The sequence below is a fragment of the Poromitra crassiceps genome (assembly GCF_964638095.1).
Source record: "Poromitra crassiceps genome assembly, chromosome: 6".
Classification (NCBI taxonomy): domain Eukaryota; kingdom Metazoa; phylum Chordata; class Actinopteri; order Beryciformes; family Melamphaidae; genus Poromitra; species Poromitra crassiceps.
In genome coordinates, this window is record NC_139627.1 from 55516288 (window position 1) to 55530107 (window position 13820).

The window sequence follows — 13820 nt, forward strand, 5'->3', positions numbered from 1 at the left end:
CATGCTTCCTCTGATACATGTGCAGTTGCCGCCGCTGAGCTTTTTAGCCTTTGATGTTGAGAAGACTGGTGGTATCAGATCTCAGAGAGGCTATGGGGACTACAGGCTCTGGCTTACTTTGTTTGGTTTTTATTCATTTCAGAAGCACTTTATAACACTGTTATGAAATGTGCTATATAAATAAACGGTATTATTATTATTATATGCTGACATTAATGCTCACAACATAATTGCTGTTCAGATAAGCAGATAAATAAATAAAATGGAGGATCAGAGTGGCAAAGTCGCCTAAGAGTGGTATTGCAAAGCACATACTGTAGGAGCGGAAAAGAACATTTGTCTTCTGTGAATAGATTGGCCCTTTGGAAATGTGTATTGCATTTCATTTACTCATATAACCTGACATTAACAGAGAATGCTACATTAAATATACATACAAAAAAGTAATAAACACAAATACATGAAAATACCATATAAATACATAAACATGGAGAAGTGCAGTGAAGGATAATGCATCAAAGTAATCTTCGCTGGTTTGCCTTTACACTGTCACAAGTCCACTTTTGTTGATTTGTTGATTTATTTGGATCTCGTTACCGAGGTAACATCTACTCTTCCTGGGGTCCACCTTAAACCACTTTTACTATCAGACACCAGGGGGCAGGGTCGAGCTGTACTGACAGTGTCCCTGTCCTAATGTCGGTTACTGGCCAATGTGAGTCGGTTCAGCTTACACCAGTTTATCAAATGTAGAATTCTTGGTCTTCTTCTTCTACATTGTGTGCCTTTTGGCAACACCTGTCTTCAACTGGCCCACACATTGATTGGAGTGAGACATCTCTCAGGCATGGAGCAGCACTTGTGATTGGACAGGCACTGTGGGGGTGTGACCTCAGCAACGTAGACGGGGTGCTCTTGCTGGACAGGCTACTTGTCCTTACGGGAACAGGGGGCCGGCCCAATGTGGACGCCGTACCTCTGGCACCTCGCGAGACGCCGGGAGAGAGGGCGGGGCCTCTGTCTTCTGGCTGGCGAGTCTGTGGAAGGTTGGCTTTGATGTACGCAGAGACCACTGTAAGGTCCACGCTGCTGTCCGTGTCCACCTTATTCCCCGTGTCCACATCGGTCTCCTCTGCCCCCAGCAGAGCGTCCACGTTGAGCCGGAAGGCCGGCATGAGGGAGGGGCTACGGGTGAGGGAGGGGCTTCTGCAGTGGGGGCCGGGGGAAGGCCCAGGGGAGGAGGAGGAGGTGGAGCGGGCGCTGGCGGGCCCCGTGTTGGGCAGAGAGAAGAGGGAGCTGGACCGGGGGGTCCTCCACGGGCTCCTCCAAGCCTCCGGGTGGCGCTGGTCATCGTCTCCCTCGTCCTGCTCCTCACAAGCCAGAGGCAGCGAGCTGTGGGAGGCCTGGCTCTGGGCTCTGGGACGCGACCACGCACGATGGTGCCGGCGGTTCCTGCGGCCGAAGGTGGATGGAGCCGAAACAGATCCAGTGGCGAGGGAGGCATCTTGTCTGCATTTGAAGCGCGCACCTTGGACCTGTACAAGGAACAGGAAACAGATGAGGCACCTTGGACCTGTACAAGGAACAGGAAACAGATGAGAACACTTGCGCTCCTTTATACTGTATGTGTGTACATCATACATGGGCAACATACGGCCCGCGGACTGTGCATGACGTCATTTTGTAATCGTCTTTCTGTTTTAGACACGGAAGTAGATGACGCCTGCCGTAGTCATTTTTAGACTTGCCAAAAAGCTGTTTTCAAGCGATTTTTTTTTTTTTTTTTTTTTAATAGTTTTAATATTTTTTCGGGTGAGAACGTAATATAAATATGTGACCAGTTTATCAGAATAACGCCTATTTGGAAATATTTGACGAGCAGCGAGGACTGAGAGCGCTGGCTGTGTGACCAGTCGGACTAGCTAGTATCTGTCAACCTACTACTGGCAGTGAGAAAACACTGTCCACGTGCTTTTGTAGCTAACGTTAAATGCCGACCGGGTAACAGCCATCCGCTGCTCGCAGCAGTAACGCTATGAACATGTAACTGAGGTTGGCCGCAGTGAAGCTTCTGAATGTTGCCGCGTCATAGTGACGTTTTTGTTTTGAAATTGGCCGCCAACTAGCGCTGAACCGGAAGAACAAATACAATTGCGACCAACGCGGGAGAGAGAAAAAGTGGGCGTGGTGAATGAGGTGAGGCAACCAAGGGCTCCTCACGCAATGAACAGACTGTGGAGCAGAGGGGGGAGGGGGCGTGAGGGAACCCCCGGGTTCACTAAACCCCCTCCCCCCCCACTGCAGAGGGGGGAGGGGGCGTGAGGGAACCCCCGGGTTCACTAAACCCCCCCGCCCCCCACTCCAGCCACTTTATGAATCAAACCAACAGCTGGCAAAGTCATCAGCATCCAGGGGAATCCCCTGTGTATCACACATCCATTTATGTACCTGACACACACACACGCGCACGCGCACACAACACACACACACACGCACGCACGCACGCACGCACGCACGCACGCACGCACGCACGCACGCACGCACGCACGCACGCACGCACGCACACGCACACACACACACACACACGCACACACACACAGAGAGGGGCTGTTCAACAAAAAACGGTTTCTGGCTGCACAAATCTACAGCCAGATTTCCTCCCACAACATAAAAGGTCTGGAAAAGTAATAAGCAACATGGTGGTACTTGTCTTTGTTCTGACACCAGCTTGGTGAAATGTTATAGAGTGCATAAGTCACGCCCTCTTCCGGGACCCAAGGGATTTTTTTCATTCCCCATTCATTTTTCAATGGCCGTTTGAAAGATCCTTATTAAATGAGTTTCACTTGGGCAAAACAAGTGATTCAGCTCTACTCAGAACCAGGGGAGCCCATATAACCTCTACTCAGAACCAGGAGAGCCCATATAACCTCTACTCAGAACCAGGAGAGCCCATAGAACCTCTACTCAGAACCAGGGGAGCCCATAGAACCTCTACTCAGAACCAGGAGAGCCCATAGAACATTTCACTTGGACCAAACTACTTAATCCTCTTGGTGCTGACATAATGTCTTACCAACGAACGCCAGTGCTGCACTTGGCGCCAGGTCCAAACAAGTTCTTTCATTTCCTTCTCCACAGATCTTATGTCTCTTCGGGTCGACCTCATTGTAAACAAAACAAAAAAGCAACCCCCCCCCCCCCCCCTCCCTAGAACCCCTCCCCCTCAGATCCCCTCCCCCCCTCTTTTCTGTTGGTCTGAGTGAAATGTTCTTTGGTCTCTCCTGATTCTGAATCGAGCTGAATTGAAGGATTTTTCGTCTATGGAGAAATGAATGGGGAATGAAATCTCGTAGGCACTTCATTCTGAACAAGTTAGGCAGTGTTCAAGAGCAAGATATATATGTTTCTATATGTTTCCCTTTTCTGAAGAAAGCTCACATTTAAATGCACAAGACTGTAAACACTGATGACTTCTCCATGTTGCTATTCTTATGTCATGTCATCCAACTTTCCAACCAAACGATACAGAGAGAAGCAGTGACTTTCTACACTGCCACACTGCAACCTACTGCTTACAGTACTCTGAGATGAAAGAGTAACTTACTGGTTACAGTAACTTACTGGTTACAGTACTCTGATATGAAAGAGGAACTTACTGCTTACAGTACTCTGAGATGAAAGAGTAACTTACTGGTTACAGTAACTTACTGCTTACAGTACTCTGAGATGAAAGAGGAACTTACTGGTTACAGTAACTTACTGGTTACAGTACTCTGAGATGAAAGAGGAACTTACTGCTTACAGTACTCTGAGATGAAATAGTAACTTACTGGTTACAGTAACTTACTGGTTACAGTACTCTGAGATGAAAGAGTAACTTACTGCTTACAGTACTCTGAGATGAAAGACTAACTTACTGCTTACAGTAACCTACTGGTTACAGTACTCTGAGATGAAACAGTAACTTACTGGTTACAGTAACTTACTGGTTACAGTACTGTGAGGTGAAACAGTAACTTACTGGTTACAGTACTCTGAGATGAAAGAGTAACTTACTGCTTACAGTAACTTACTGGTTACAGTACTCTGAGATGAAACAGTAACTTACTGGTTACAGTAACTTACTGCTTACAGTAACTTACTGGTTACAGTACTGTGAGATGAAACAGTAACTTACTGGTTACAATAACTTACTGGTTACAGTACTCTGATATGAAAGAGTAACTTACTGGTTACAGTACTCTGAGATGAAAGAGCAACTTACTGGTTACAGTAACTGACTGGTTACAGTACTCTGATATGAAAGAGTAACTTACTGGTTACAGTACTCTGAGATGAAAGAGTAACTTACTGGTTACAGTACTCTGAGATGAAAGAGTAACTTACTGGTTACAGTACTCTGAGATGAAAGAGTAACTTACTGGTTACAGTACTCTGAGATGAAAGAGTAACTTACTGGTTACAGTACTCTAAGATGAAATAGTAACTTACTGGTTACAGTAACTTACTGGTTACAGTACTCTGAGATGAAAGAGTAACTTACTGGTTACAGTACTCTGAGATGAAATAGTAACTTACTGGTTACAGTAACTTACTGGTTACAGTACTCTGAGATGAAAGAGTAACTTACTGGTTACATTACTCTGAGATGAAACAGTAACTTACTGGTTACATTACTCTGAGATGAAATAGTAACTTACTGGTTACAGTAACTTACTGGTTACAGTAACTTACTGGTTACAGTAACTTACTGGTTACAGTAACTTACTGGTTACAGAAGCCTACTGTGAGATGAAAGAGTAGAGCTTGACAGATAAGCTCAATGGAGCCTGAGTGAAGGAGGTATACCGACACATTGTAAAAAACAAAACACCGACCCAACACCCTCTAGACTCAGTTCTCAGTCTCTATTCATGTCGCTCAACTAGAGAGTGGGGACTTTCTCCCAGCTGTCATTGTTCAAACTGTCATTGTCCAAATTGTCATTATTTAAACTGTCATTGTTCAAACTGTCATTGTTTAAACTGTCATTGTTTAAACTGTCATTGTTCAAACTGGGTGGAACATTATTTGGGAGTAAAAAAAGCGCTGCGTGGCAGAACCAATCCAAAGTTTTTAGGGCGGTCCATCATGCAGAAGGGGCGGTGACATGTAGAAGTTGTGTTCTTGTAAACGGATAAAACAAAGAATGTAACATAACGTTGTTTTTGCAAAATCCATTTAAATATTTTAAAAAGCTCTCTCCGTGATCTCAAGTGTGTCTTGTTTCATTATGGAGGATAATTGGGGGGAGAGCATCAATTCGTCGCTGTTGTGCAGGAAACTATTTTTGACAAGAAGTTCCCAGAAGATTGGTAGGCAGAACTCTCCAATCGTCTGGGAGCCGAGACGAACAGACAACTCGGAACTCGGAACTTTCAACGCGGATTTTCCGACCTCCGGCATACTGTAGTTGCTTTTTTATAGTTGTTTTTAACTCAGAGTTACAAGAACTTACACAGCTAGCTAATTTCATTGGTAGAATAGCTGTTGAATTCAACGTATTGCTATAATCAGAGCAAAATAGAAACAATATCAAGTTTATATTGTTTATATTTGGCTTTTTTATTTGATAAACACATATTGCATAATTACACCTCAAATAGGTCAGCAAACACATCGATGACGTCAACTCAACGGACGTCGACTTTTTTACAGCTCGGAGCCGGTTTTTCCCCGTGTTCCGAGTTGCCTTGAACGGCGGCGGCGTATATGTATATATATGTATGATATATATATACATATATGATATATATATATATATATGTCCGCTCTCACCTGCAGCAGGAGGCGTATATGTCTGCTCTCACCTGCAGCAGGAGGCGTATATGTCTGCTCTCACCTGCAGCAGGAGGCGTATATGTCTGCTCTCACCTGCAGCAGGAGGCGTATATGTCCGCTCTCACCTGCAGCAGGAGGCGTATATGTCCGCTCTCACCTGCAGCAGGAGGCGTATATGTCTGCTCTCACCTGCAGCAGGAGGCGTATATGTCCGCTCTCACCTGCAGCAGGAGGCGTATATGTCTGCTCTCACCTGCAGCAGGAGGCGTATATGTCTGCTCTCACCTGCAGCAGGAGGCGTATATGTCCGCTCTCACCTGCAGCAGGAGGCGTATATGTCTGCTCTCACCTGCAGCAGGAGGCGTATATGTCTGCTCTCACCTGCAGCAGGAGGCGTATATGTCGGCTCTCACCTGCAGCAGGATCTTGTTGCCGTCGTAGTCCTCTGTCTGCCAGCGCACCTGGCTGATGGGGCAGCAGGGGCGTGGCAGCAGGGGCACCAGCGCGCCCACGTCGCGCACCCTCACCTCCATCACGGCCGAGTCGGTGGGCACCGGGCCCTGGCCCCGCGGGAGCCTCTTGAGCGACAGCTGGATCTCCGTGTCCGGGTTGCGGTACACCACAAAGAAGCAAAAGTCCTCCTGCTTCTTCTGCGCCGGCCTCCGCTGCAGCAGCAGCTTGTACAGCCGCACCATGTCGGCGTAGCTCTCGTGGCGGCAGTACACGGTGAAGCGCACGATCTCCTTCCCGTAATGCACCTGCCGCGCGGCCCACAGCGGCGTGCCGGGGGCCAGGGTGAAAAAGTCCTGGCTGCACGGCGCTAGCGGCAGCATACGCCGGCCGTTGCTGACCTTAGGAATAAATCAAAAACAAAAACAAAAATGAGCACACTGAGCACTTTAACACCAGTCACTTTAGCACTTGGCACCTGAAGCTCTCATGGTCTCCCCTTTCCCTAGTTCAGTGGTTCTCAAATGTTTTCACATGAAGGACACCTAAACTGACAAAGATTAGACCACGGACCCACATTTGATAGGATTTTGTCCCACGGTCCCCCATATGATAATAAGATGCTTTTAGATGTTTTATTACAGAAAGTGTATAAAACCCATGACCAAAATAGTCAGTGTGTTACTTATGAATGGAATTATAGCAAAAATAAATTACCCCCCCCCCCCCTTTGGCTGGAAACCCCCTGGAAACCCCTCAAGGACCCCTGGGGGTCCCCGGACCCCCATTTGAGAACCACTAGAGCTGTCACTTTTTAATCAAAATTCGAATGTAACTTCAAATGTGGGGGAGGGGGGGGAACGTTCGATATGTAATTGACCCATCCAAATTAAAATAATAATAATATTATTTTTTTTGTGGCGGGGGGGATTTATTTTCTTTTTAAATTCATTGATGATCCAGCAGAGGGCGCTCTGCTCTAACAGCTTGACCTATCCTGACCACCTGACATGTCTTGACCACAAGACAAAATGGAGGCAGCCGATGCAGACTGACTGATGCAGACAACAACAAAGCCAGGAGCGGACAATCACAACCACTCATGCCACTCATCAGCTCTCAACAGCTGCTCCTTTACACATCAAAGAGAAAAGACGACTATCTCTTATGTAACGTTTAATGTCATTTTTATGGGGGGGGGTTAACCAATCAACTTCGGATACATTCGAACAAATTGAGGGGCAATTAAAGTTCATTCGAACTTTATTTTTGGAAAAAGTGACAGCTCTAAGAACCACTGCCCTAGTTTGTCTCGCCACTTGCACATATTATATTGTCGTTTGTCTGTGTTATCTGTTGTCTTTTTTATGGTTCTCAAGTTTGTGTGGTTTTTGTCGCCTGTATTGACAGGGAGTAACACACGTCATGTTTGTCAATGTAAAAGAGAACTGCAAGTGGCAGTTTGTGGTAAAACTGTGGCACTATAAGTTATCAATCAGAAAGACTACGCCAGTCACCTAAGTGACGTCTCTCCCGCCAGTCCATTGTTGTTGATGGTGTGACGTATAGCTAACGTGCGACACGAGATGTAGTTGATTCACAAAACTAAACCTTACGTTTCAGTTTCAGGAGAAACGACTTTCTTGACATGCAGAGTTATCTTTTAAATTGACAACATTTAACATGTGTTAGTACCCCGTGGCACAATTCAAACGGGAGCAAAAAAGTAACGTATCGCTCCGTTCACCACATTCATATTTTTGTAAAAATAAATAAATAAATAAATAAATAAATACATACATACATACATAAATAAATAAATAAATAAATAAATAAAACCTTCTCGGTGTGGTGGTAGTGCCAAGGCGCTCGCCGCAGCGCGCGGTGCAGCGACAGTATCCGCTCCTCGCCGGCGTACGTTTCCTGGAGGAAAAGGACGACCGCCAAGGAGGGCTGGCAGGCGGCCATAGAGGCGCCGTTCTGATGGCGCTTGGGACGCAGTCGGTGGGAGGAGCCGGGCGCGCGTTCGGACACGCGGAACAGCTGCAGCTCGGGGTGAAACCAGGCCAGCACGGCGTCGGCCGCATGCTGCAGGGACTCGCCCTCGCCCGGGTCGGCGATGAGGTGCACGCTGACCAGGAAGGGGTCTTGGAGCTCGCCCGCGGAGAACTCGCCTCCGCATACAACACGGCAGACATGGGGGGAAAGAGGAGACATCATAAGAAATACATACAGAGTCTAACCCTAACCCAACCGACTGAATTAGAGAACAGAGTCTAACCCTAACCCTAACCCAAACAGCGCGGTGGTCAGTAAGCTGTGTTCACACCTGGCGCTTAACATGAGCAGAACTGAAGTTGAGCTGACGCTTAACCGGTGACACCAGAAGCACTCTCTTTTCCTCAGCGCCTTGCTCGGTGCGCCTTGAACCCGCCCACAACTTCCATTGACTTCATGCCTGGCAGCTTCACGCTTGGATAATAGGACTGAATCCGGAACAATGGCTTGAGCGCGGCTTGAGCGTGCCTTAAACGTGCCTTGAGCAAGGCACGCGCGCGGCTGGTGTGAACAGCTTCGCCTGTTAACAAGGACGCCGAAATGAAACCTGTGGGTTCAGCGTAGGTTGAGCGTTGCTTCGGCTTATGGTGCGAACGTGCCGTAAAGGCTCATTTATATTTTCATACCAAAATAAATGCGTCCATTTGAAACAATGTTATCGTCACTGCCCACATACTTTCATGCGTCTTTCACGTTGATATCATGTTAAGCAATACATCCACCAGTGGGCAGTAGAGTAGAGTAAAGACCAGCACTCAAAAAAGTCCTTTAGGCGTTTTTAATACTTTGATGTACAGCAGCACAACGTACGCGTTTCAGCAGGTAGCCTTCATCAGTGTTGTGCCGGGTCAGGCGGAAATGGCGTATAAATACAGTCAAACCGGAACTAGATTCAATAATACAATCAGTTACCAGGTAAGCTACACAGATAAGGACATCAACAAAGTTACAGAATATATAGAAAATGTACATAGCAAATACTCTTCTAGTAGAGTTTACAAATAGAAATAATTAAACATTGAATTAAATAAAGCCCAGCCGGATATGTTCCCATGTCAATAGCCCTTCACAGAGAACAGGCAGAAACATAAATATACAAACGGGGGTCTAGTGGACATAATGTAAGTAGACAAGATAGAAAATATTGAAATAAAGTTTAAAAAGTACCTAGAGGAAACAACCCAAACAACAACTCCTCATTAAGGCCTTTAGGATGTTCAGTCTGTAGCGTGTGGATCCAGAAAGCATCTCTCTGTAGCAGAGCTCTGTCCCTATCGCCCCCTCTTTTCAAAGGTGCTACAACTTCAATCCCCTGAAACCTGAGTGAACACATCATGGAACCTGAGTGAACACACATCATGGAACCTGAGTGAACACACATCATGGAACCTGAGTGAACACACATCATGGAACCTGAGTGAACACACATCATGGAACCTGAGTGAACACACATCATGGAACCTGAGTGAACACACATCATGGCCAGCAGAATTAAAATGTCTCGCCACTGAAGACTTTTCCTCTTTGTTCCTAATAGTGCTCTTGTCTTCTGACATACGAGTTTTTAGCTCTCTTGTGGTTTTACCCACATAACACAGTCCACAAGGACACTTCAAAAGATAAACAACAAACCCGGTCTTACATGTAATTATACTATTGATAGAAATCGATCTGTCCGTCTCCGTCTCCGTCTTTAACGTAGAGTATAATTGGGCCTGGTGTTGTGGCTGCATAAGGATATTGGGTGTAAACACGTTCACACTGGAGAGCCGTGTTCGATCCCCATAGTTTACAAAGTCTACATTTCAACCGTGAATCACATTTTTAAATTTTTTATTTTTTATTTAAGCCTAACCCAAACCATATAACCCTAACATTAACCAAATTGTTTTATTTGCCTAAACATAACCAAAGTTATTTGCGTTTAACGACGCTGGAATAAGGCAGCAAGGATTTCAAATTAACCGCCGCTTTGTTTCAGATTTACGTTGAGGTTGTCCAGAAACCTACAATTATTCTGCCGATTGGGTTGTCTTGTGCCAGCAGATCTCCAACTCCCGTTGCCCTCCCCCCCAGGTCCCTCTGCCCTCCCTCCCCAGGTCCCTCTGCCCTCCCCCCCCAGGTCCCTCTGCCCTCCCCCCCCAGGTCCCTCTGCCCTCCCCCCCCAGGTCCCTCTGCCCTCCCCCTCTCTGCTCTGCTCTGTGTGTGGACTCATTAGTTCCATTAGGAGGTGATTACTGAAGCCCACCACAGCAGGAGCGCTGCATCAAGGTGTAGCCCCCCCCCCCCCCCCCCCCCCCCCCCTCCTGAACCCGTGACCCGGAAAAGCCAGCGCCTCCCCTGGGGGAGGGCAGGTACCGTGAAAGGACCGTCAGCCCTACCAAATGCTGAGAATGGAGTTGTTTTTGCCATAAGCCATGCGCTCCGTTGTTATTCTTTCGTGTCCATGCCACATGCAAACAGATGTACACGCTCACACAGTATCGCCTCATCGCCATGTTCTCTCATTCTCTGTTTTCAGAACACTTTCCCTACAAACTTGATCTGACTTCTCTGGGGGCTTTTGTCCTATTTCCTTTGTGCTTTGAGGCCCGGGGCACTCCGGGGCGAGGGAAAGGACAGTGGATTCTTGTCAGTGGCCCAGGAGGCTGTTTTTGGCACGGCCCGCATCGCTCCAAGCAACAGAGAGGGGGCGCACAGGGACCGGATCTGTCTCATGAGTCCCGCTGGCCTTTGCGAAAGGACAGTTGACCAAAGAGGTGACATTTGTGTCGAGATCACGTTACAACCGCCGTTAACTACTGTCGCTCTGGTATTCTGCCACCAACGTGCCAGTCATAAGCAACTAATACCACTTTCAAACCAACCACTAGGGGGACGAGGGTTACTCGACCCAATGTTCAACCCGTCTTTTGTCAAGTCACACCAAGTCAGTCGAGACAGGTTCATCCCTGGTCACGACAGTTCAGATAGGCCCCGGGTCACAACAGAGATCCATAACAATTAGCATAGCCTGTCTACTCAAGACTACTACATCTACATCTACATCTACATCAAGACACTCAGGAGGAGAACACGCCCACCAAAGTCTGCCCTCCACAGAATATGAGACGAAAACCAAATGATAAGCAGAGAACATCAATGAGGCTTGCTTTGGTCCAGAAAATCTCCAATCCAAACCCTTCCATTCTCTCCAAACATCTCAGCTTGTGGCTCCGACATTTCCATTCACATTCCACTCCACTCTTTTTACTCATTGGTTTACCTCTTGGCTTGCCCATTCCATTCCATCTCGCTCTCTTCTCTCTCTCCTGTCCTTCTCCATTTCACCTCTCCACATCTACCCCAAGCTTTCACCTCTCCACATCTACCCCAGGCTTTCACCTCTCCACATCTACCCCAGGCTTTCACCTCTCCACATCTACCCCAGGCTTTCACTTCTCCACATCTACCCCAAGCTTTCACCTCTCCACATCTACCCCAGGCTTTCACCTCTCCACATCTACCCCAGGCTTTCACCTCTCCACATCTACACCAGGCTTTCACTTCTCCACATCTACCCCAGGCTTTCACCTCTCCACATCTACACCAGACTTTCACCTCTCCACATCTACACCAGACTTTCACCTCTCCACATCTACACCAGACTTTCACCTCTCCACATCTATACCAGACTTTCACTTCTCCACATCTACACCAGACTTTCACCTCTCCACATCTACACCAGGCTTTCACTTCTCCACATCTACACCAGACTTTCACCTCTCCACATCTACACCAGGCTTTCACTTCTCCACATCTACACCAGACTTTCACCTCTCCACATCTATACCAGACTTTCACCTCTCCACATCTACACCAGACTTTCACCTCTCCACATCTACACCAGACTTTCACTTCTCCACATCTACACCAGGCTTTCACCTCTCCACATCTACACCAGGCTTTCACTTCTCCACATCTACACCAGACTTTCACCTCTCCACATCTATACCAGGCTTTCACCTCTCCACATCTATACCAGGCTTTCACCTCTCCACATCTACACCAGGCTTTCACCTCTCCACATCTACACCAGGCTTTCACCTCTCCACATCTATACCAGGCTTTCACCTCTCCACATCTACACCAGGCTTTCACTTCTCCACATCTATACCAGGCTTTCACCTCTCCACATCTATACCAGGCTTTCACCTCTCCACATCTATACCAGGCTTTCACCTCTCCACATCTACACCAGGCTTTCACCTCTCCACATCTACACCAGGCTTTCACTTCTCCACATCTACACCAGGCTTTCACTTCTCCACATCTACACCAGGCTTTCACTTCTCCACATCTACACCAGGCTTTCACTTCTCCACATCTACACCAGACTTTCACCTCTCCACATCTATACAAGACTTTCACCTCTCCACATCTATACCAGACTTTCACCTCTCCACATCTATACCAGACTTTCACTTCTCCACATCTACACCAGACTTTCACCTCTCCACATCTACACCAGACTTTCACCTCTCCACATCTATACCAGGCTTTCACCTCTCCACATCTACACCAGGCTTTCACCTGTCCACATCTACACCAGACTTTCACTTCTCCACATCTATACCAGGCTTTCACCTCTCCACATCTATACCAGGCTTTCACCTCTCCACATCTATACCAGACTTTCACTTCTCCACATCTATACCAGGCTTTCACCTCTCCACATCTACACCAGGCTTTCACCTCTCCACATCTACACCAGGCTTTCACTTCTCCACATCTACACCAGGCTTTCACTTCTCCACATCTACACCAGGCTTTCACTTCTCCACATCTACACCAGACTTTCACCTCTCCACATCTATACCAGACTTTCACCTCTCCACATCTACACCAGACTTTCACTTCTCCACATCTACACCAGGCTTTCACTTCTCCACATCTATACCAGCCTTTCACTTCTCCACATCTACAGCAGGCTTTCACTTCTCCACATCTATACCAGGCTTTCACTTCTCCACATCTACACCAGGCTTTCACTTCTCCACATCTATACCAGGCTTTCACCTCTCCACATCTACACCAGGCTTTCACTTCTCCACATCTACACCAGGCTTTCACTTCTCCACATCTATACCAGACTTTCACTTCTCCACATCTACACCAGACTTTCACTTCTCCACATCTATACCAGACTTTCACCTCTCCACATCTACACCAGACTTTCACCTCTCCACATCTACACCAGGCTTTCACTTCTCCACATCTACACCAGACTTTCACCTCTCCACATCTATACCAGGCTTTCACTTCTCCACATCTATACCAGGCTTTCACTTCTCCACATCTACACCAGACTTTCACCTCTCCACATCTATACCAGACTTTCACCTCTCCACATCTACACCAGACTTTCACCTCTCCACATCTATACCAGGCTTTCACCTCTCCACATCTACACCAGACTTTCACCTCTCCACATCTACACCAGGCTTTCA

General features: G+C 47.2%; 1 protein-coding gene across 3 annotated transcripts in view; it reads right to left on the bottom strand.

The window, feature by feature from the left end:
* Positions 1–223: 223 nt before the first annotated feature.
* fam124a (family with sequence similarity 124 member A) overlaps positions 224–13820 on the bottom strand; it is a gene marked incomplete at its 5' end in the record, with an annotated part of 57940 nt that continues 44343 nt past the window's right edge. The window contains 3 exons of one of the 3 annotated variants that reach the window (XM_083638882.1): positions 224–1535; positions 6237–6674; positions 8113–8447. In XM_083638882.1, coding sequence (XP_083495008.1) covers positions 744–1535; positions 6237–6674; positions 8113–8447 — 1565 coding nt within the window. In that variant the 3' untranslated portion in view covers positions 224–743. Of the gene's footprint in view, positions 1536–6236; positions 6675–8112; positions 8457–13820 lie in introns of all 3 variants that reach the window. The other 2 variants (XM_083638881.1, XM_083638880.1) reach the window with 2 other exon arrangements.